Source organism: Octopus bimaculoides, chromosome 15 (genome assembly GCF_001194135.2).
Source record: "Octopus bimaculoides isolate UCB-OBI-ISO-001 chromosome 15, ASM119413v2, whole genome shotgun sequence".
NCBI lineage: Eukaryota > Metazoa > Mollusca > Cephalopoda > Octopoda > Octopodidae > Octopus > Octopus bimaculoides.
The window spans coordinates 2,810,160-2,828,033 of record NC_068995.1 but is presented as its reverse complement, the minus strand read 5'-3'; the positions used below and the strand labels follow the sequence as shown (position 1 = coordinate 2,828,033).

General features: G+C 37.6%; 1 protein-coding gene across 5 annotated transcripts in view; it reads right to left on the bottom strand.

Annotated features, from left to right (window-relative positions):
- Nucleotides 1–25: 25 nt before the first annotated feature.
- LOC106879770 (cyclin-dependent kinase 17) overlaps nucleotides 26–17,874 on the bottom strand; it is a 55,081-nt gene continuing 37,232 nt past the window's right edge. For 3 of the 5 annotated variants that reach the window (XM_052973151.1, XM_014929461.2, XM_014929462.2), the window contains exons 3-17: nucleotides 16,757–16,878; nucleotides 15,905–15,976; nucleotides 13,063–13,179; nucleotides 12,299–12,355; nucleotides 11,589–11,703; nucleotides 11,025–11,119; nucleotides 10,474–10,536; nucleotides 9,896–10,019; nucleotides 9,710–9,770; nucleotides 8,735–8,794; nucleotides 7,817–8,020; nucleotides 7,347–7,389; nucleotides 6,660–6,750; nucleotides 5,775–5,852; nucleotides 26–4,911 (exon numbers count right to left, since the gene is read on the bottom strand). In XM_052973151.1, the coding sequence (XP_052829111.1) occupies nucleotides 4,880–4,911; nucleotides 5,775–5,852; nucleotides 6,660–6,750; nucleotides 7,347–7,389; nucleotides 7,817–8,020; nucleotides 8,735–8,794; nucleotides 9,710–9,770; nucleotides 9,896–10,019; nucleotides 10,474–10,536; nucleotides 11,025–11,119; nucleotides 11,589–11,703; nucleotides 12,299–12,355; nucleotides 13,063–13,179; nucleotides 15,905–15,976; nucleotides 16,757–16,878 (1,334 nt within the window). In that variant the 3' untranslated portion in view covers nucleotides 26–4,879. The remainder of the gene's footprint in view (nucleotides 4,912–5,774; nucleotides 5,853–6,659; nucleotides 6,751–7,346; nucleotides 7,390–7,816; nucleotides 8,021–8,734; nucleotides 8,795–9,709; nucleotides 9,771–9,895; nucleotides 10,020–10,473; nucleotides 10,537–11,024; nucleotides 11,120–11,588; nucleotides 11,704–12,298; nucleotides 12,356–13,062; nucleotides 13,180–15,904; nucleotides 15,977–16,756; nucleotides 16,879–17,874) is intronic. The other 2 variants (XR_008265594.1, XM_052973153.1) reach the window with 2 other exon arrangements.

The window sequence follows — 17,874 nt, the reverse complement described above, 5'->3', positions numbered from 1 at the left end:
TATATATATATATATATATATATATATATATATATATATATATATATAGTGTGTGTATGTGACCAATATATTTTCTGGACATGTTTAAAAAAAAAAAGTAAGAAAAATAATGACAGTCACATATCTGCTATGCATATCAACTATAAATCTTTGTACTAATTTACTAATTAAAGGAAAGAGAATTAAGGATTTTCTAATTGGTTCTAAATTTTTGAAACTGTAAGATGGCTTCAATGGTACAGTTTTAAGTTTAGTTAAGTCTTTCCACTCTCTCATTCTTTCTAGGACATATTTGACAGAAGTGAAACCAGTGTTGCATATTGTGTGTGGGTGAGTCTATATTTGACTGTCACTCTGTCGGTTACAATGCCAAGGGTTCCAGCTGATCCAATCAATGGAACAGCCTGCCTGTGAAATTGATGTGCAAGCGGCTGAGTACTCCACAGACACGCATGTCCCTAACATAATTCTCAGGGAGCTGTTGCACTATAGTGTGACATGTAGCTGTCACAGTAGAGTGCGACAAAGCTGCCAGTCACAGTATGATGTAGCAGCTACTAGTAACAATATTGTAACATGTAGCTGGGCCAGTATTGTGTGACACTGCTGCTAGTCAGAGAAAAACCAGGGAAACAAGCCAGCTGACACATTTCGTTGAATATTTTAATGCCACCAAGTCTAATGTAACACTTGAAACAAATGTAGTGACAGAAAGGTCATTTGATAACTTTACTGTCAGACCAGGTCAATAGCCACTGCCACTGTAAAATTGGACTTTGGTAGTGACCACTACAATTGTAATTATTGTTGGTCAAGCTTAATGACCACTGCGACTGTTTTGTGGTTCAAACAATGAGCCTTTACTGTTCATCGCGATGTTTATTCCAGAAACATTCCCTGACAAGTGAACTGGGACACAGAAGCAGAGTGTGACACAGGCACCTGTCACAGCGCATTGTGACACTACCATCATTAGTGATGCTTTAGTGTGATACAAGTACCGGTTACAATACTTGGGTGGATATATCTACCAGTCATAATACTGAATGGAACAGCCACATCAGAGAGAGAGAGGGGGGTGGGGGAATCTATGATATATGACAACACAATGCAATATCAATATTACTACTACTACTACTACTACTACTTTTATTATTATTATTATTATTATTAAGGATGGTGGAATTGCCAGTTGGTAGAGCAACAAGACAAATCATTCACTGCATCTATTTTGGTGCCAAATGTTTTTTGGGGATTGACTTGGACTGTCGACCCAGTATCAATATCTTAATACAGTTTTATCTTTAGAAAATGTCTAGCCACAGGAAATTATTATTATTGTTATTATTATTATTATTATTATTAAAATGATGAGTATTAATCATTAAGTCAGTGAGGATGACTATGTCGCTATTCCATTGGACCTGTCCAACAGAGAAGATTGTGTGACGTTCATCATCGTCGTCGCCCTGGCACTGAAGGAGGTACATACCACTTGTGGTAACAGTTTTGACAAAGAGTCCAAACACAGAATTTAGTGAGATGTTGGAAGTCAAAGAGAATAATATTGGTTAGTCTAAGTACTATGGCTGTGGTGGTTCTCAGGAAGAATGGTTTGGACAGACAGGGAGAATTCCATGCAAAACCAACGTCCATGATGTCCAGATGATTAACCCTAGGGAAAGACAAAAGAAAAAACAAAAAACAGAGATAACATCACACTTTAAAAACTATTGTCTGCACCCAGTGACATCTGTCATGAGAGAAGAGAATAATAACTGTTTCTAACATGGGAACAAATTTGGGGGCAAGGGATAAGGAATCACATTGAAAACCCTGTATTTCTATATTATTGAACCCCAAAAAGGATGAAAGGCTAAGTCGACCTCGGTGGAATTTGAACTCAGAATGTAAGGACTGATGAAATGCCACTAAGCATTTTGTCCGATGTGCTAACGATTCTGCCAGCTTGCCACCTTAATAATAATAATAATAATAATAATAATAATAATAATAATAATAATTTCTGACACAGGGGCAAAGCCAGTCTGCCACAAGTGTCTGTATTTGCCAATAAAGCATTTCCAACCAATATAAGCAACAATGTCAGTCTGCAGCATTTCTCAGGCAGTCAAACCAGAGACATGTAAACTTCTAGGGAAGAAGCCAGATTTGGAATGACTGTGCAAACACTTGACCAGACAGAGAACATCCATTGAATCCGAGAGAAAGCAGATGATAAACTGCCGAAGATGTTCATGGGTTTCTTTGATTACACAAAGGTATTTAACTGTATCGACTGTGTATAATATTGGTTTTGCTGGCTATGTGGTTGATTAGAATGAAGTTCTCCGTCATAAATGGCAGACTGCTGTTGGTATGAAAGGTAACAAATGGGACTGGTTTGGCAAAAACTAGTAGACGAGGCTCTATCCTGTTGCTGGACTGGTACAATGTATATGGAGAAATAGTGACAAGACCGGTCCTGCGAGGGTATGTTGGCAGTGTGCCATTTGGTGGAGAATGGATTAGTAGACTGCAATGTGCCAATGGTACCAATTTGTTTAGTAACCACAAAGAGCATGAGGATCTTTTGTTGTGTGTAAAATCTGTGAAACAGTTGGTCTACACCTGAATAGCAACATAACCAAAATAATGGCTATACGGTTCTTTGAATGCCAAGTGGTTCATGTTGATGGCCATGTGATCAGCTGGTAAAAAAAAAAAAAAAAATCTAAATACCCGAATGTCTACATCTACATCGATTGATGCAGCGCCAAGGAAATCTGCCCTGGTCAGAATATGGATTGTTGCTTAGCAATGAATGACTTGGCCAAAGTGTGGAAAAATTATGGTGCATCGCACAAGATAAAGATGTGGCCAGTGAAGTCACTGACCACTCAGTGGCTCTGTGCTATTGTGTGAGGCATGGCTGCTAAATGCTGCCACTACTACAAACTCAGCAACTTCAAGTCAAGGTACTGGTACCATATACTGCAGACACGGGGGATGATCAGGAAAACTGATGCATAGATCCTTGATCAAGTGGACAATGCTCTCAACTTGATAAACATTGGAAACTAAAATAATTTGGCCATATTTGCTCTCAGCCATTCGACAGTTTTCAGTGAAACGATATGCTTGGTACTACCATGGGCAAGTGCTGACGTGTGTGTGTGTGTGTGTGGGTTTATCAGCAGTGAGTTGATGATGTAAAATATTGTATGGGTAACCTATCTACATACATCACACTACCCACATCTGTCTGGAATATTCCTTTCTTATTTTGTCATAAGGCCAACAGTTTTGAGGGGAGGGGGAGTCAATTACATTGACCCCAGTGCTCAGCTGGTACTTGTTCTTTTGACCTCAAAAGGATGGAAGGCAGAATTTGAACTTATAACATAAAGATGGATGAAATGCTGCTAAGCATTTTGTCTGTCATGCTAACGGTTCGGTTAGCTCATTGCCTTGCATCTGTTTGTAATATTAAATCTATTATGTAGGGGACATATTTAGTTCCTGTTGGATGATATTATTATTTGTGTGTGTGTTAGTGTATGGGCAACCCTTTCATACATCACCTGCCAGGTGTTGGATGGATGGGCTAGACACTATTCTAAAGACAATGTAAACAACTGTTGCTATTGTCATCTCCATTAAAAGAAGTCTAACAACACTTGTTATTGTTGTCTTTATTAAAGAACATCTCACAACAGTTGTCATTGCTGTTCTTTATAAAAAGGACCCTAACTAAATGTAGATTTGAAAGGGGTTCTGTTTTGTATTTTTCCTTCATCAGCTAAAAGTTGATATATCAAAGTGGAACAAAATGAAATTAAAAGGGAGATCTTCTAAGCCAAGAATACTACCAGCAGATTGATTATAGATGCTAGATGAGAGCTATGACATTTCTATAGATAGCATGACATCAGCTGCTGCTGCTGCTGTTGTTTGCAGTATTTGGCAGAGAGCTTTTATTTAATAGACAATATTTTGAAATAAATAAATAAAACTGGTCACTCTCTATTGTTGGGCAACTCTACACAAATAGTTAACACATCATCTGACCGCACCATTTTCCATAATATGTGGACACAAGACTCCACAACCCCCAACTCTTTTCAAAAACTAAGTGAACACATTATTCTGCTTCCTCTGCTACAGATAGTGAACACATCATTGCATCCCACCCTGCTCTCCACAGATAGTGAACATACCCTACACTCCACAGAGAGTGGACAACACATCACTCTATGAACATTCATCCCCTTCCACCTCTGCTGCTGTCCACAGTTAAGTGAACCTCAACGTTTCTGTCGCTCTTCACAGACTGTGAACGCATCACCCGATGAACACACGACCACCACCCCTGCTGTTTGCCGCAGATGATAGTGAATGCATCAGCCAGTGAACGCACCATCACCCACTTCTCTCCACAGATAGTGAACAGCCCATTTCTGTGTAAAATGTTCAGCGACATCAAGTTTTTCAAAGTGTGGCAGTTGTCCGAGATCAAGTCTAGAGTAAAGTGTATCCCTGAGGTGGGGAAAAGAGAGAGAGAGACAGAGAAACAAAGAAAGAGAGTGTGTGTGTGTGTGTGTGTGTGTGTGTGTGTATGTGTGAGGGAGAAAGCGAGCGAGCGAGCGAGAGAGAGAGATAGAGAGAGACACATCCAAAGGTTGGTGGTTGGCACAGTTGTTATCATGGTTAATACAATGGATATGCTCTGACTTTGCTCCCAACAGTTGCTGTTTGTTTTATCCGTGGCCACAAAAACTTTTCTTACTAAAGTACAGTTGACTAAGTCAATCTTTGGTTACTAACCAAAAAAAAAGTAAGAGGAATCACAGTATCTAGCAGCGCTGTCAGCAAATTTTCAAAAGAGCATACTCTGACGTCTTCGGTTCCCTGGAATACAAACGAAAATCTCATGAGACAAAAGGCAGGGAATATATGTATCCGAGTGTGTGTGTGTGTGTGTGTGTGTGTGTGTGTGTGTGTGTGTGTGTGTGTGTGTGTGTGTGTGTGTGTGTAATGACAAATTAACCCTTTAACATTCAGATTATTTAGTCAAATGCAATGTTTATTTATTAACATTGTTTTGAATTAATCACGAATTATCTTGTAGCTTTGAGATTTTGATGAGGTAACTTAATATTTAAGAATGATATTGTAGGGTTGGTGTGAGAGGCTATATCTGGCTGGCTTGAACATGAAACAATATTTGGGGTGGATATGCTAAAGGGTTAAACATTTTAGTCATAACAAGTATAAAATTGTAGCAAAGATTGTTTGCCAACATAACATGGCAGTCCTGGTTTAGGACGAATGTTGCTGTAATTTAGCCCCAGGAGACATCATCTCCAGCTGGCTATACGACACGATCTGTGTCCTTATATTTTCGAACAAGGGAATCTAGCACCCCAACTCAGCTCAAAACAATATCTGTGTATCTCGATTTCTGGGTTATTTCCCTTCATCAACACAGAATAATTGTTCGGCTGTTTGAAATATATAGTTTTCAAAATGACAACCAGTCACTGAATTTGCGAGAATTAAAAAAAAAAAAATAGTAATTTTCTAAGTATAAGATTAATGAAAAAATTCTGAAGCCAAAATCTATATTCAATTCTGGAATATAATACATTTGAGAGGAAGTATTTCAAAATTAGTTGCACCTGTAAAAGACTGAATCTGATTTACTAATGAACACAATTAAGCTTGTAATAATTAGAAATATTACTATGACTTTTTTTTGTTAAAGTACTTACCTGAAGTTGCCACTGAGGAAGAACGGATACCAGGGTCTCTATGTAAAACTATACCCGGAACTGCAAATATTGAGGTAGCTGGAAATAAACAGAAGATAAAGATTCATTAATTAGGAGCTGAAAGTAAATTACTTTCATTAAACACATTCAAGTTTCTGGTCAACAGATAAATGTTGGAGATCAAAATTCTTGTACAACTCAACACATAAATGGACATCACCACCATTGTTTGAATGTCCCCTTTTTCATGCTTGCATGGGTCAAGTGGAATTTGTCGAGGCAGATTTTCTACAGTTGGTTTACCTGTCCTGTTACCAATTTTCATCTGTTCTGTTTTCCCAACACGGCAATATTTCCCTATAGCTGGACATGTGTTTCATGGAAGACAGAAAATGATGGACTTCACTTGTATGATAGTGTCCAACCCATGCCAGCATGTAACAACGACTGTTAAATGATGAGAATGTTCATTAGTCTCCTCTAAATGACCATCAGTGGTGGGAGAAAAACAAAAAGTAGTGATTTTTGTTTTTCTTTTTTTAACAAAATCTTCTGTGATTTTTGTTGTAAAGTGACCCCTACAGACAATATCTCTGCTGGTAGAAATGTTAGTGGTATCTTGTTAGTTAACCACCAAGGTCAACTTTACCTTTCATAGTTGATAAAATAAAGTACCAGTTGTACACTGGGGTTGATGTAATTGACTTATTCCTTCCCTCAAAATTACTGGCCTTGTACCAAAATTTGGTCATTGTTGCCATCAGAAATGTGGTGAACCAACAAGGGGATTATTAGAAACCCATAGAAACTAACAGGGCTGATGTTCATCAAATCATGATAGAAAGGAAAATAAATAGGGTTTATTCAATAAAAACAATAACTTACTGTCAGGGATCTTGTGAACACTTGGACCGAGACACCTGAAAAATGGGTGCTTCAGTGCTTCAGTTGCACTCATTCTTTTCCTAGCTTCATACTGAAATGGTAGAGATATGAAGAAAATGGTACATTACAGGCACCTAGTAAATGGTAAGTAATTATAGACATAGTAAATGGTAAATTAAAGACATGTACTAAATGGAAAAAACACTAAATGGTAAACAAAGACAGATAGCAAATGATAAAGGCACTAAATAGTATGGTAAATAGAAACATATCACAGTATCAGGGTATTGGATGATATTATACATCGCTGATCACAATGCTCTTTGTATTGTTTTAGCTTTCTAATGGTGCCACCCTGCTGGCTGGGGGTGAGCAGGCCAACATTCCCCTCCCTAATCGGAAGGCTAATCCATCACAGGGTGACCCATTTACAGCAGAGTGGAGTGGAGCAACGAGAAATGAAAATTTTTGCTTAAGAACACAACACGCCGCACAGTACGGGAACTGAACCCATGATCACTAGCATAGCTAGGTAAGCATATAGGGATCACACAATACAGGTAAGCATATAAGGATCACACAATATAGCTAAAAATATAGGGATCGCCCAATATTTATATAAGTATAGAGTTGCATGTTTGTAAACAGAGGTGAGAATAGAAGAGACAGACACCCAAGGGTACTTACCACTAGAAATTTCTCCAGCAGGTCTAAGCCATCTCCATCTAACCTGGAAACAAAGACAGAAAAAAAATTAAGGTCCTAAATTCTAAGGTGACAGTTTCAAGTCAAATCGTCTGAGGCATAACACTTGGATCTTGAGCAAGACATTTATCTACCCGTTTTCTATTTCAAACAAGGCAAGTAATGAAATTGGTACCATGAAGATTATAAGAATAATTAGTGCTGGAAAGATAATGTTATGGTAGTGTATTTGTTTATTAATTATACATATCTGTACATGCAGACATACACAAACACATAGATATCTATAGTGCATGTACCATCCTACAATTATAAACCCAGTAAAACAAAAGCAACACATTCTAGCACATTCTCCTTACCTTGTTAGCTAAAGGCCCAGCAAGTATTTTGTATAGAGGGAGTGTATTGCCCCAGGGAAACAAAAGCAATGGGTTGCAGAAAGCAGTTCTTACCTTGGAGCAATATTTAGTAAAGACTCGGCTTCATAAAATGGAAAATTGTAAGAGTGAAAGTCTTGATGGGCAGTTATACCGGGAAATGTGGTTTCTGTAGGAGTGCCTAGGATTTTAAAGATTTGATGAAGTTCATCCTCAACTGCGGACCCTGGGAACAGCGGACGTCCACATGCCATTTCGTAGAATATACAGCCAACACCCCTGTAATAACAGAAGGTCAGATGTCAGAGAGAGAAAGAGAGAGAGAGACAGACAGATAACATGTGGACTGTTAAACAGTCTTACTGTCTCATATTCATACCATTGGTCAAATATGTCTTGAACCAATACCATTGGTCAGTCTTGTGTTTTACATTCATACCATTGATCAACATCACGCTTGCAATCCATGCCACTGGCCATCCTGTCTCTCATCCATACTACTAGTCATTCTGTCTCACTCATACCACTGGTCATTCTATGTCTCAGCCATGCCACTGTTCAGTGATGACCAGACCAAGTTTCTATGTCAGACTAACACAACAAACAAATTAATCAATCAAAATTTGTCCCTCATTATAATAATTAAATATGTCACTAATTTGATTGTTATTTTTTGTGATGATGGCATCCCTGGGTACCCCTCCCCCAGTCACTGATATTAGTCGACACTTTGATTGTACATCAATACAGTAATTCTGTAATTAGACCCCACCGCCTCTCCCAACTACATTTAGTAAGGCGTATCACTTGAAGTTGTTTCTTGCAATAAATACATCTAAGGCAAACATTTTTCATGGACCCTTAAAATACTACTTCGGACCCCCAACTTACTATTTTGCATGTGTGGACCCCGGTTGAGAACCACTGTGTTAGGCCATTAAAATAGCTGTTAAAAATGGTTAAGAAAATAAAGCAACAGGTCTTTGTACTGACCACATATCAATGGGTGTTGAATATTCTGTTGATCCAAGCAAAACATCAGGCGGTCGATACCTGGAAAAAAAAATAAAAGAGGAATTACATTTAAGGACTAAACGATTCCATCTCACAAACCACCAATATTTAATGATTTCCTTTTAAAAAACTGTTGCCACACAAGGTTTTAATTAAAGATTAATTAGTAAGAGAGACCTGGCTGGGATAAATCCAAAATATGTGACACGTCCATCTTACCTGACACAACCACAAGTTGTAGTCAAGGAATGAGGATCATCATCATCTTTTAATATGAATTTATTATCAGTTTAACAGGACCCACTGGACCCAAGGACTGCATTGTGCTTCACTGTCTGCTTTGGAATAGTTTCTATGGCTTGATATCTTTCCTAATGCTGATAAAATAAATCCCTAAGCCAAGTTGGGCCGGAAGAGATTCTAACTCAAAACAAAGGGACCAGTGAAGAATATAATAAGGCATTTCATTTAATCAGCTGTTATTGCTCAGTCAGGTCTCAGACCACAATGTATATTGTATCGTAGCGATTCGTTGTTTAATGCCAAGTGAAACTAACTGATTATGTCTGACGAAAAGGACTATAGCCATCATCTATGTTATAATGGTTTCAAATTTTAGTACAAGGCCTACAAATTTGCGGGAGGGATTAAGTTGATTACATCGACCCCAGTGCATAACTGGTACTTATCTCATTGACACCTAACCCCACAAAAGGATGAAAGGCAAAGCTGACCATGGCAAAATTTGAACCCAGAATGCAAAAATGGACAAAATGCTGCTAAGTATTTTGCCTTGTATGCTGAGGATTCTGCCAGTTTCCTGCCTTTATCGTCTGTTATATTGGTAGCATGTGTGTGTCGTAGTGTAATAGTGTACATTCAGTTTGGTAATGAGGGATGGTTCTAATGGAAGGTGAGGAGCCAGAAGCAGTGGCGTGAAGGGTTTCAACTTACCATAATGTAACTACTTCATTTGAATAAGTTTTAGTAGGTATAGATTTGGCTCGAGCTAGACCTGCAAAATACGCAGAAATAATTGAAATTCAAAATAAAATCTAAACTGAAGGATAACAAAGTAGAAAGAATTTTGTCAGATATTCCAAATGAAGAAAATGGAGGGAGAAAGGGAAAAATGTTTACCAAAATCTGCTAGTTTGAGTTCTCCTCGTTCGTTAATTAATAAGTTTTGGGGTTTTAAATCTCTGTGTAGAACACGACGCCGGTGACAATAGGCTAAACCACGTAACAGTTGAAATAAAAAAAGCTGAAAATACAACAGAAAAAAAATTTAAGGATAATAAAATTTCTGGAAGAATATAGAATGAACAACTGATCCCTATAGAACTTTTTCTTGCATTATTACCAAGTCCTCTATCAAATATTGCAGTTGTAAATGAACTTAAATTTATTTCAGATTGAGATCCTAGAATCTTTTTTCTATGAGCAAAAAGAAACTCATTGTTTTGGCTATTCCAGTTTAGCATTTTAATGTCTACTTTTCCATGCTTTCATGGGTTAGATGAAAACTATTGAGACAGATTTTCCTCGGCCTGACACTTTTTTTTGCTACCAACCCTCACCCGTTTCCATGCAAGGTAACACTTCACCCTACCCTGGCCATGTTTCATTGTGAGGTCAGTCATAAAAAAGTGTTGACATGAGACTAGTCTTAAAAGCATGTCAATGTGAGACCAGTCATAAACTGATGTACTACTTACCGTTACATTGGTCATACTCATTATGTTACCACAGTCATCCATATATTGTTTGAGATCTTTTTCCTGCAACACAAACAAACATTAACATTAGTAAAGTCAGAATTGTACCCATGTAGGGATATATTGAAGTGGTGGAACTAGTAAGGTACTTCAAGGGAGGTAACAAAAGAATTATTTCTAAGTGAGAAGGAAAGTAAAGATATTCGGTGGAGCTTTCTCTGGGTTGATTTTTACCATACATTTTTTTAAAAATTAAATATCCTTCATTTTCTTCACTATTTGTTAATATTGTTATGTTTCCTATCTGTGAAATATCCTTATAGATCTTAGACCAACAAGGTATTTTATAGAAGTCTAAGAATTACAGAGACCTTATGAAAGCTTCAGTGTAAGATCTCTATAGGTCCCTGTAACTGTAATAGGGACCAAACCATTTATGAAGTGGGACCTTATCAAAATCTTATGAAAGAGGGAGAGATTTAAATATGAGTTCACACAAAGCTGAAGGTAAAGCAAAGTTAAGATAAATTACGATGGAATGATTTACTTACCAAATATTCAAAGACTAGAGTTAGAGATTTGTCGGTGTGAATTATATCATGTAATGTTACAATGTTTGAATGCTTCAATTCTCTCAATAACGATACTGAAAGAGAGAGAGAAAATAAAACATATCAGAGCCATCAAGTGATGTCTACAGATTGAGAAACCCACCAAAACAAGCAACAGATTTGTCTGTTAGTCAACAGAAACCCACTGACGTATACAAGAGATTTAACTGACAATTGTAGACAGGAAAACACACACAAACACATACAATGCTTTAAACGAACAACCATTACAAACTAGCAAACATCTATATAACTTTAACCCTTCAGTATTTAAACTGGTCATATATCAATTCCACATATTCTATCTGTTTTATGTTCAAATTGGCCAGATCTGGCCTCTCGCACCTACCCTACTATGTAATTCTAAAAATAAACAATTACATCAATGAAATCTCAAAGCTATGAGATGATACATGGTTAATTCAAAAAATGCTAAGGGGTTAACTGACCACCACTACACACACAGTCTCAACTGACCCCATAATAAAGGGACATGTAACATACCTTCTCTGATGGCCGTACACGGAGCCCCTTCTTCGTGTTCAAGACGAATTTCTTTCAGTGCAACCAAATTATCGGTGAGTCTACTTTTACCTTTGAAGACCGTCGCATAAGTTCCCTGAAGACAAGATATGGAAATGGTTGAGAAAATGGTATTGGTTTGTATTGAAATTAGGGAATGATTTTTAACTTATGGTCTACATTCTCACTCTCCACTTCAAAGTGGGGGGGGGGGCAGCAGCTAATTATTAGAGGTGCCACATCACTGGAGAGGAATGAGGTGATGAAGTGTTGTATTCCTGGAAACATAAGCCTGGTTGTGTTGGTTGATCTCATGGCATAATACTTTGGACAAGTATCTTTTATTACAGAATTGGATCAACCAAAGTCTTGAGAATGGAATTAATCAATGAAAATTATGCAAAAGTTTGGAGGGATTGCTCCACTTCTTGGGTAAGAAGTTTACTCTATCACCAATTGGATGCCACCAATATGAGACATGGAATGCTTTCAGTAGAGTCCATTCTGTTTGAAACATTCAAGATATATTTCCAGGACAAGAAGAACCACTTCCTTCCCATAGAAACCCTGAAAAATGACAAAGACCCTACCTTTCTTCCTCTGCCATAACTATAAAAAATTTGTCTTAAAAAAGAGAAATAAAAGGGGAAAAAAACCAGATGAGAAAAGAAAAAAAAAATTGAGTTACAAACCTCTCCTAATTTATCCAATTTTAAATATGATTCCATTTTGCCAAATCCAATTTCAGACTGGAGGAAAAAAAGAAGAAAAAAAACATTTTAAAAATGTTATATTCGTGTCTCTCTTCCTCATCCCCACCCTGAGGGTAATGAAATGTATTGAAAGATACAGAAGGAAATAATTTTATTCTCAAACACAGGATAATGCTAATACAATAGCATGAACAGAATAAACTATCCATATTTTGCAGAAAAATCTGTCGGCGGTTAGCCATGAGACTAGAACTCACATCCCTGTGATTACGCATCAAGTGCTTTACCATTAAGTTAAACTGCCCAGCGATAAATTCTGCAGTTTTAGGATGTATAAATCTAGCTTTATAAGATACTATACTATCGCACGTTAAATTCAACTTACATTGAAAGTCAACAAAGTTTGCTTTAGAAGTATTGAAAGATACAGAGAAGGAAATAATTTTATTCTCAAATGAAGGACAATGCTAATAATATAGGACAATGCTAATAATATAGGACAATGCTAATAATATAGGACAATGCTAATAATATCTGTATCTCTCATATATATATATATATATACACATATTCATCTTTATCCAACTTCTATTCAGTGTCCGAACAACTCAGTCAATTCACAGCTTGAATAAAAGATGAGATGGTCATGGCTGGAGCGCCTTTGACTCTAGGTCTGCTGGATCAGGACTGAGCTGGAGCTAAACAACAAAAACAACAACAAGAGCATTAATTATGGAACTTACCAGAGATTTTCTCCGTGATCTCCGACTCAACTGGCCTTCAGGACTGATGCCTTGTTGAGCGAGATAGTTTTCTGGAAGACGCATATCAGCAGGTAAAGAGAGACGCTTCAAAGCCTCCTGAGAGAAACAGAAACAACATCATCATCATCATCATAAAACAACCAATGCTACAACAACAACAAAATTTGAAGTTACTCAAAATTTGGCACAAGGCCAGCAATGTTTTTGGGGGGGGAGGGGGTAAGTTGATTACATCTGGTACTTATTTTATCAACCCCGAAAGGATGAAAGGCAAAGTCAACCTTAGTGGAATTTGAACTCAGAATGTAAAGTCAGAAGAAATGCCATTAAGTATTTTGCCTGGTGCACTAACGATTCTGCCAGCTTTTGCTGCAATAACGATATTAATAGAAGAACCATGGTAGAATAAAGAAAAAACAACAACAAAAACTCTGCTAATTAACAAGTAGATCAATAGGTTTGAGATAAAGACTTATCAGAACACACACAGACACACACATGATTGTGTCTGGTGAATACAGATTGTTAGTTTTGTTGTTAATTTGCACAACGTTGCTGCAGGACAAGAAGACAGGGAGGCTGTGCATTTGATGTAACAGCTTCTTGGACATCACTCAAGAGTTGGAATCACAAGTGGAATGGCTGGGGAATTCAATTTTAAATAAAGCTATAAGGGCTAAGGGTATTGAGAGTAAGTATGTGTGTGTGTGTGTGTGTGTGTGTGTGTGTGTGTGTGTGTGTGTGTGTGTGTTCAACAGCAGCATTGAAGGCAGATATAAAATAACAATGGAACAATGACGTCATTGCTTCTTAAGCGTCTGGTTTTGGGTTCAGTTCCACTGCATGGCACCTTGGTCAAGTGTCTTCTACTATAGCCACAGGTCAACCAAGTTACTTGGTGACCCTCACTGTCCAACTGTCCAAACTGTCCAACCCATGCCAGCATGGAAAGCAGATGTTAAATGATGCTATTCTAAGAGAAGGGAGTCCATACAGTGACCTTCCCCATTGATCTAGTGACAACTTCAGCATGGATCCATTGAAAACCTACACACTACTCCTCACATGAGAAATAATTAAAGGAGGTCTGTTTCATAAGCGGAACCCTGCCCCTGGGAGGGAGAGACAGCTCAACAACGGCTATATCTCTCCATTTGCTGCTTTTAACTGGAAGCTGTGTTAGGGAAGATTAGAGATTCCATTATTAGTTTTGAAAAGTAACAGTGATAAGGTGTAAGGTTAGAGCCAAGTTGAGATATGAGAAGGTGAGAAAAGAAGATAAAAGAGAGGGGGGGAGTGAGTTAACACCTGTTGGCGTGATAAAAGGGGTGTTAAGTAACAAAACAGGTTTAACATCTGGAACATCCAATCAACATTAATATATATATATATATATATATATAGACACACAGACACCAAAATATATAAATGTACACACACATAGATGTACATATACTTCTATATCCATCTTATGGTAAAAAAGGATGTTAAATGAACAAAAAAAGGAACACACACATATTTGGTTGATGGTTGCAGGCAGGTGTGGCTGTTAAGAAAACTGGTTCTTAACCCTGTGGTTTCAGGTTCAGCCCCACTGCATGTTACCTCGGACAAGTATCCTTTTATTGTAGTCCCAGGCCAACCAAAGCCTTGGGAGCAGATTTGGTAAACAAAAAACTGAAGCCTACTGAGTATGTGTGTGTGTGTGTGTGTGTGTGTGTGTGTGTACTTGTATGTACACACCCTTGTTTAGTCAGTGCATGATTGTTGTGAACCAGCAATGTTGTTCATTTTTAGCCTTCTATGAAAAACTGTGTGTGGCCATGGGGAATTATTACCTTGAAAACAGGTAAGGGTTAGCAAATAAGAAGGGCATCAGACCATAGGTAAATCTGCCTCAGTGAATTCTATCTGACCCATACAAACAGGGCAGAGTAGACATTAAAAAAAAAACAACGATGACAACAGTTGGCTGTGTCATAATAGTTTTGTGTATCTGATTACACTAGACATAGATATAGCTCTAGATATAGAACTCAAGACTGATTACCCGAGTCAATATTATCAATGCCAAAGCTTCCAAGTAAACACAGTTGATAAAACACACAAAAAGACAGAGCTTTTGGCGTCAACAGGTTTCAGTAGTTTATAAATCACAATCGGATTTATTTAATTTTCTTTAAAAAAAGACACGATTATATGTAGGTGGTTCTGACAATCACTGTTTGCTTATACACTCATGAAACAAACACACAAAACAACACACACACACAGACAGCCATAGAGACATTCTTTTACTTGTTTCAGTCATTTGACTGCGGCCAGGCTGGAGCACCGCCTTTAGTTTAACAAATCGACCCCAGGACTTATTCATTATAGGCCTAGTACTTATTCTATCGGTCTCTTTTGCCAAACTGCTAGATTACGGGGATGATGGGGAACAAATACAGATACACACACACGACAGGCTTCTTTCACTTTCCGTCTATCAATGTTAAACGATGATGATGATGAATAGAGAAGAAAAGGAGCTAAAATAGGATTTACCAAATAGAAATATAGATAGACCCATTATAATTGAAGATCCAAAACATATTTTCTATTTGATTATAAATTTTGCTATCAAGAATATATTAATCTGATAATTTTAGATTTAAGACAAATGTGGGAGACTTCATACACTGCCCACTATCAGCAGTCCCTTATACTCGAATTTAACAATTTCTCCTTCCTGCAAGTTTGAGAGGCTCTGAAGATGGCCAAAGATAATTGGCCTCCTATTTCTGATTAAATCTAGAAGCATTAATAAAATTCAACATACCTTTCTTCGGATAGATTCAAGACCTAAGTCTAGCTGCCGGCTTGGTAAGTAAGGGAAGCCCTTGTTAAATGCCTGTAATGAGAGGAATTAGAAAAACCAAAATAAGAATCCAACATTGACAGATAATATATCTAGTCTTTCTATCAACATCTGTTATATAATCTCTCATACATTATAACAGAGAATTCTACAAAACTGACAATATATAGAAACTTTAAATATATGAAGTTGCTTTTAGAGTTTAAATAATATTTAGAAGTAACCTTACATTTTAACAAAGTATCATGGTTATATAAAACATATATCGAAAGTGAATATATTTATTCTTTGGAGTTAAAAAGGGTCAATTGATATATCTTCTCTTAAAAAATATAATTGTTTAACAATGAAATGAGGGGAGGTTTAGCAAAATTAAGGAATCACTGAAAATATACCCAACTGACCCAGGTGATAATATTAACCAAGTGGTGAAGTGTTTTAGAGTAAAGTGCTGAGGTGTTTCTGAGCTATGCATTGCAGTGTTTTTGAGCCAGGCTCAGTGGTGTTTTAAGGCAAGTGTTGTGGTGTTTTTATGGAAAACATTGAGGTGCTTCAAACCAAACCTCACCATGTTTTGAGCCAAGCATTACAATACTCTTGATCCGAATATCAAGGTGTTTTTCGAGTCAAGTGTTGCAGTGTTTTTCGAGCCAAGTGCCACAGTGTTTTTTGAGCCAAGTGCCGCAGTGTTTGTGAATCAAGGTCCATGATATTTTTAATCAAGTGTTGTGATTTTTTTGAACCAAACATTGAAATGAAAGGAATAAAATGGACAGTGAATAAGTAGGTGAAGAGGAGAGCAAGATAACCTACCTCATTATATCGAGGTCGTCCTCGTAATTTTACAGGAGATATTTCATCTTTTTCATCTGAAGTCCCTGATATGTCTTCACTCTCACCATCTGAACCTATCCGACGGTTTTCATGGACAACACCTAAACACATTGAGAAACACAGAAATTCAAACAGGAATACAAGGTGCTAGATATATTTTGTGTTTTGCCCCCTTTTAAACCAAACATTGTGCATTCACCTGTCTGATGCACTCACACAATGCACCTACACGTATCACATTCAACTCAATGGTGCACCATTTACTCATTTTGTACACACACACACCAGCTACATACTATGCATTTATGGTATGCTGACAATACACATACATATGTACACACAGTACACCATTACATACACACACACACACCCATTTGGTTCATCTATTTCATACCAGATATTCACAAATACACACAGTGCACCTCATCAACACCCACATACATCGTACACTACGTACACATGCACCCAACATACTCCTACTTTCACAGTACACACACACATACCCTAGACCAGCAATTCTCAACTGCAGCTACCCAGGGCCTTATATGGCCCTTGACAGTCTTCCCTCTATTAATATAATTTTTTCTTTAAATGACTTTTTTTTTTTGGTGCCCCACCCCTCCACATTTTGAATCTGTCTCCGATATTAAAAAGGTTGAGAACAACTGACCTAGATTCACTGCCAAAACAACAGCAAGAATTGAAAGTACAAACCTTTACTCATCAAGACTTTCTGAGACCAGTCTAACAATCAAGCTGTGTCCGCTCTTTGTTTCTTCTGCCACTATTACAAAAGCCTCTGCTCGTCAAGACTTGCTAATGTACATTAACATATCAAAACCCATACGATCCCTCCTTCCTACCATACCAACCCATCACTGCTGTCACATCTCAACATCTCCCACACCCAATAAGAGTAAACCAATCCTTCCTCTGGACACACCCACCCCTTGTCAAATAACTCCCCAACTTCATTCACCCTGGTCTCTAACAATTCAATGTTATTAATGGAAGCTATCTTTATCCAGCCATCTCTATTTCAAGTGAAGATAAAAACCCAGAGACTGGGTACTTTCATACTATGAGCCCCCCCCCCC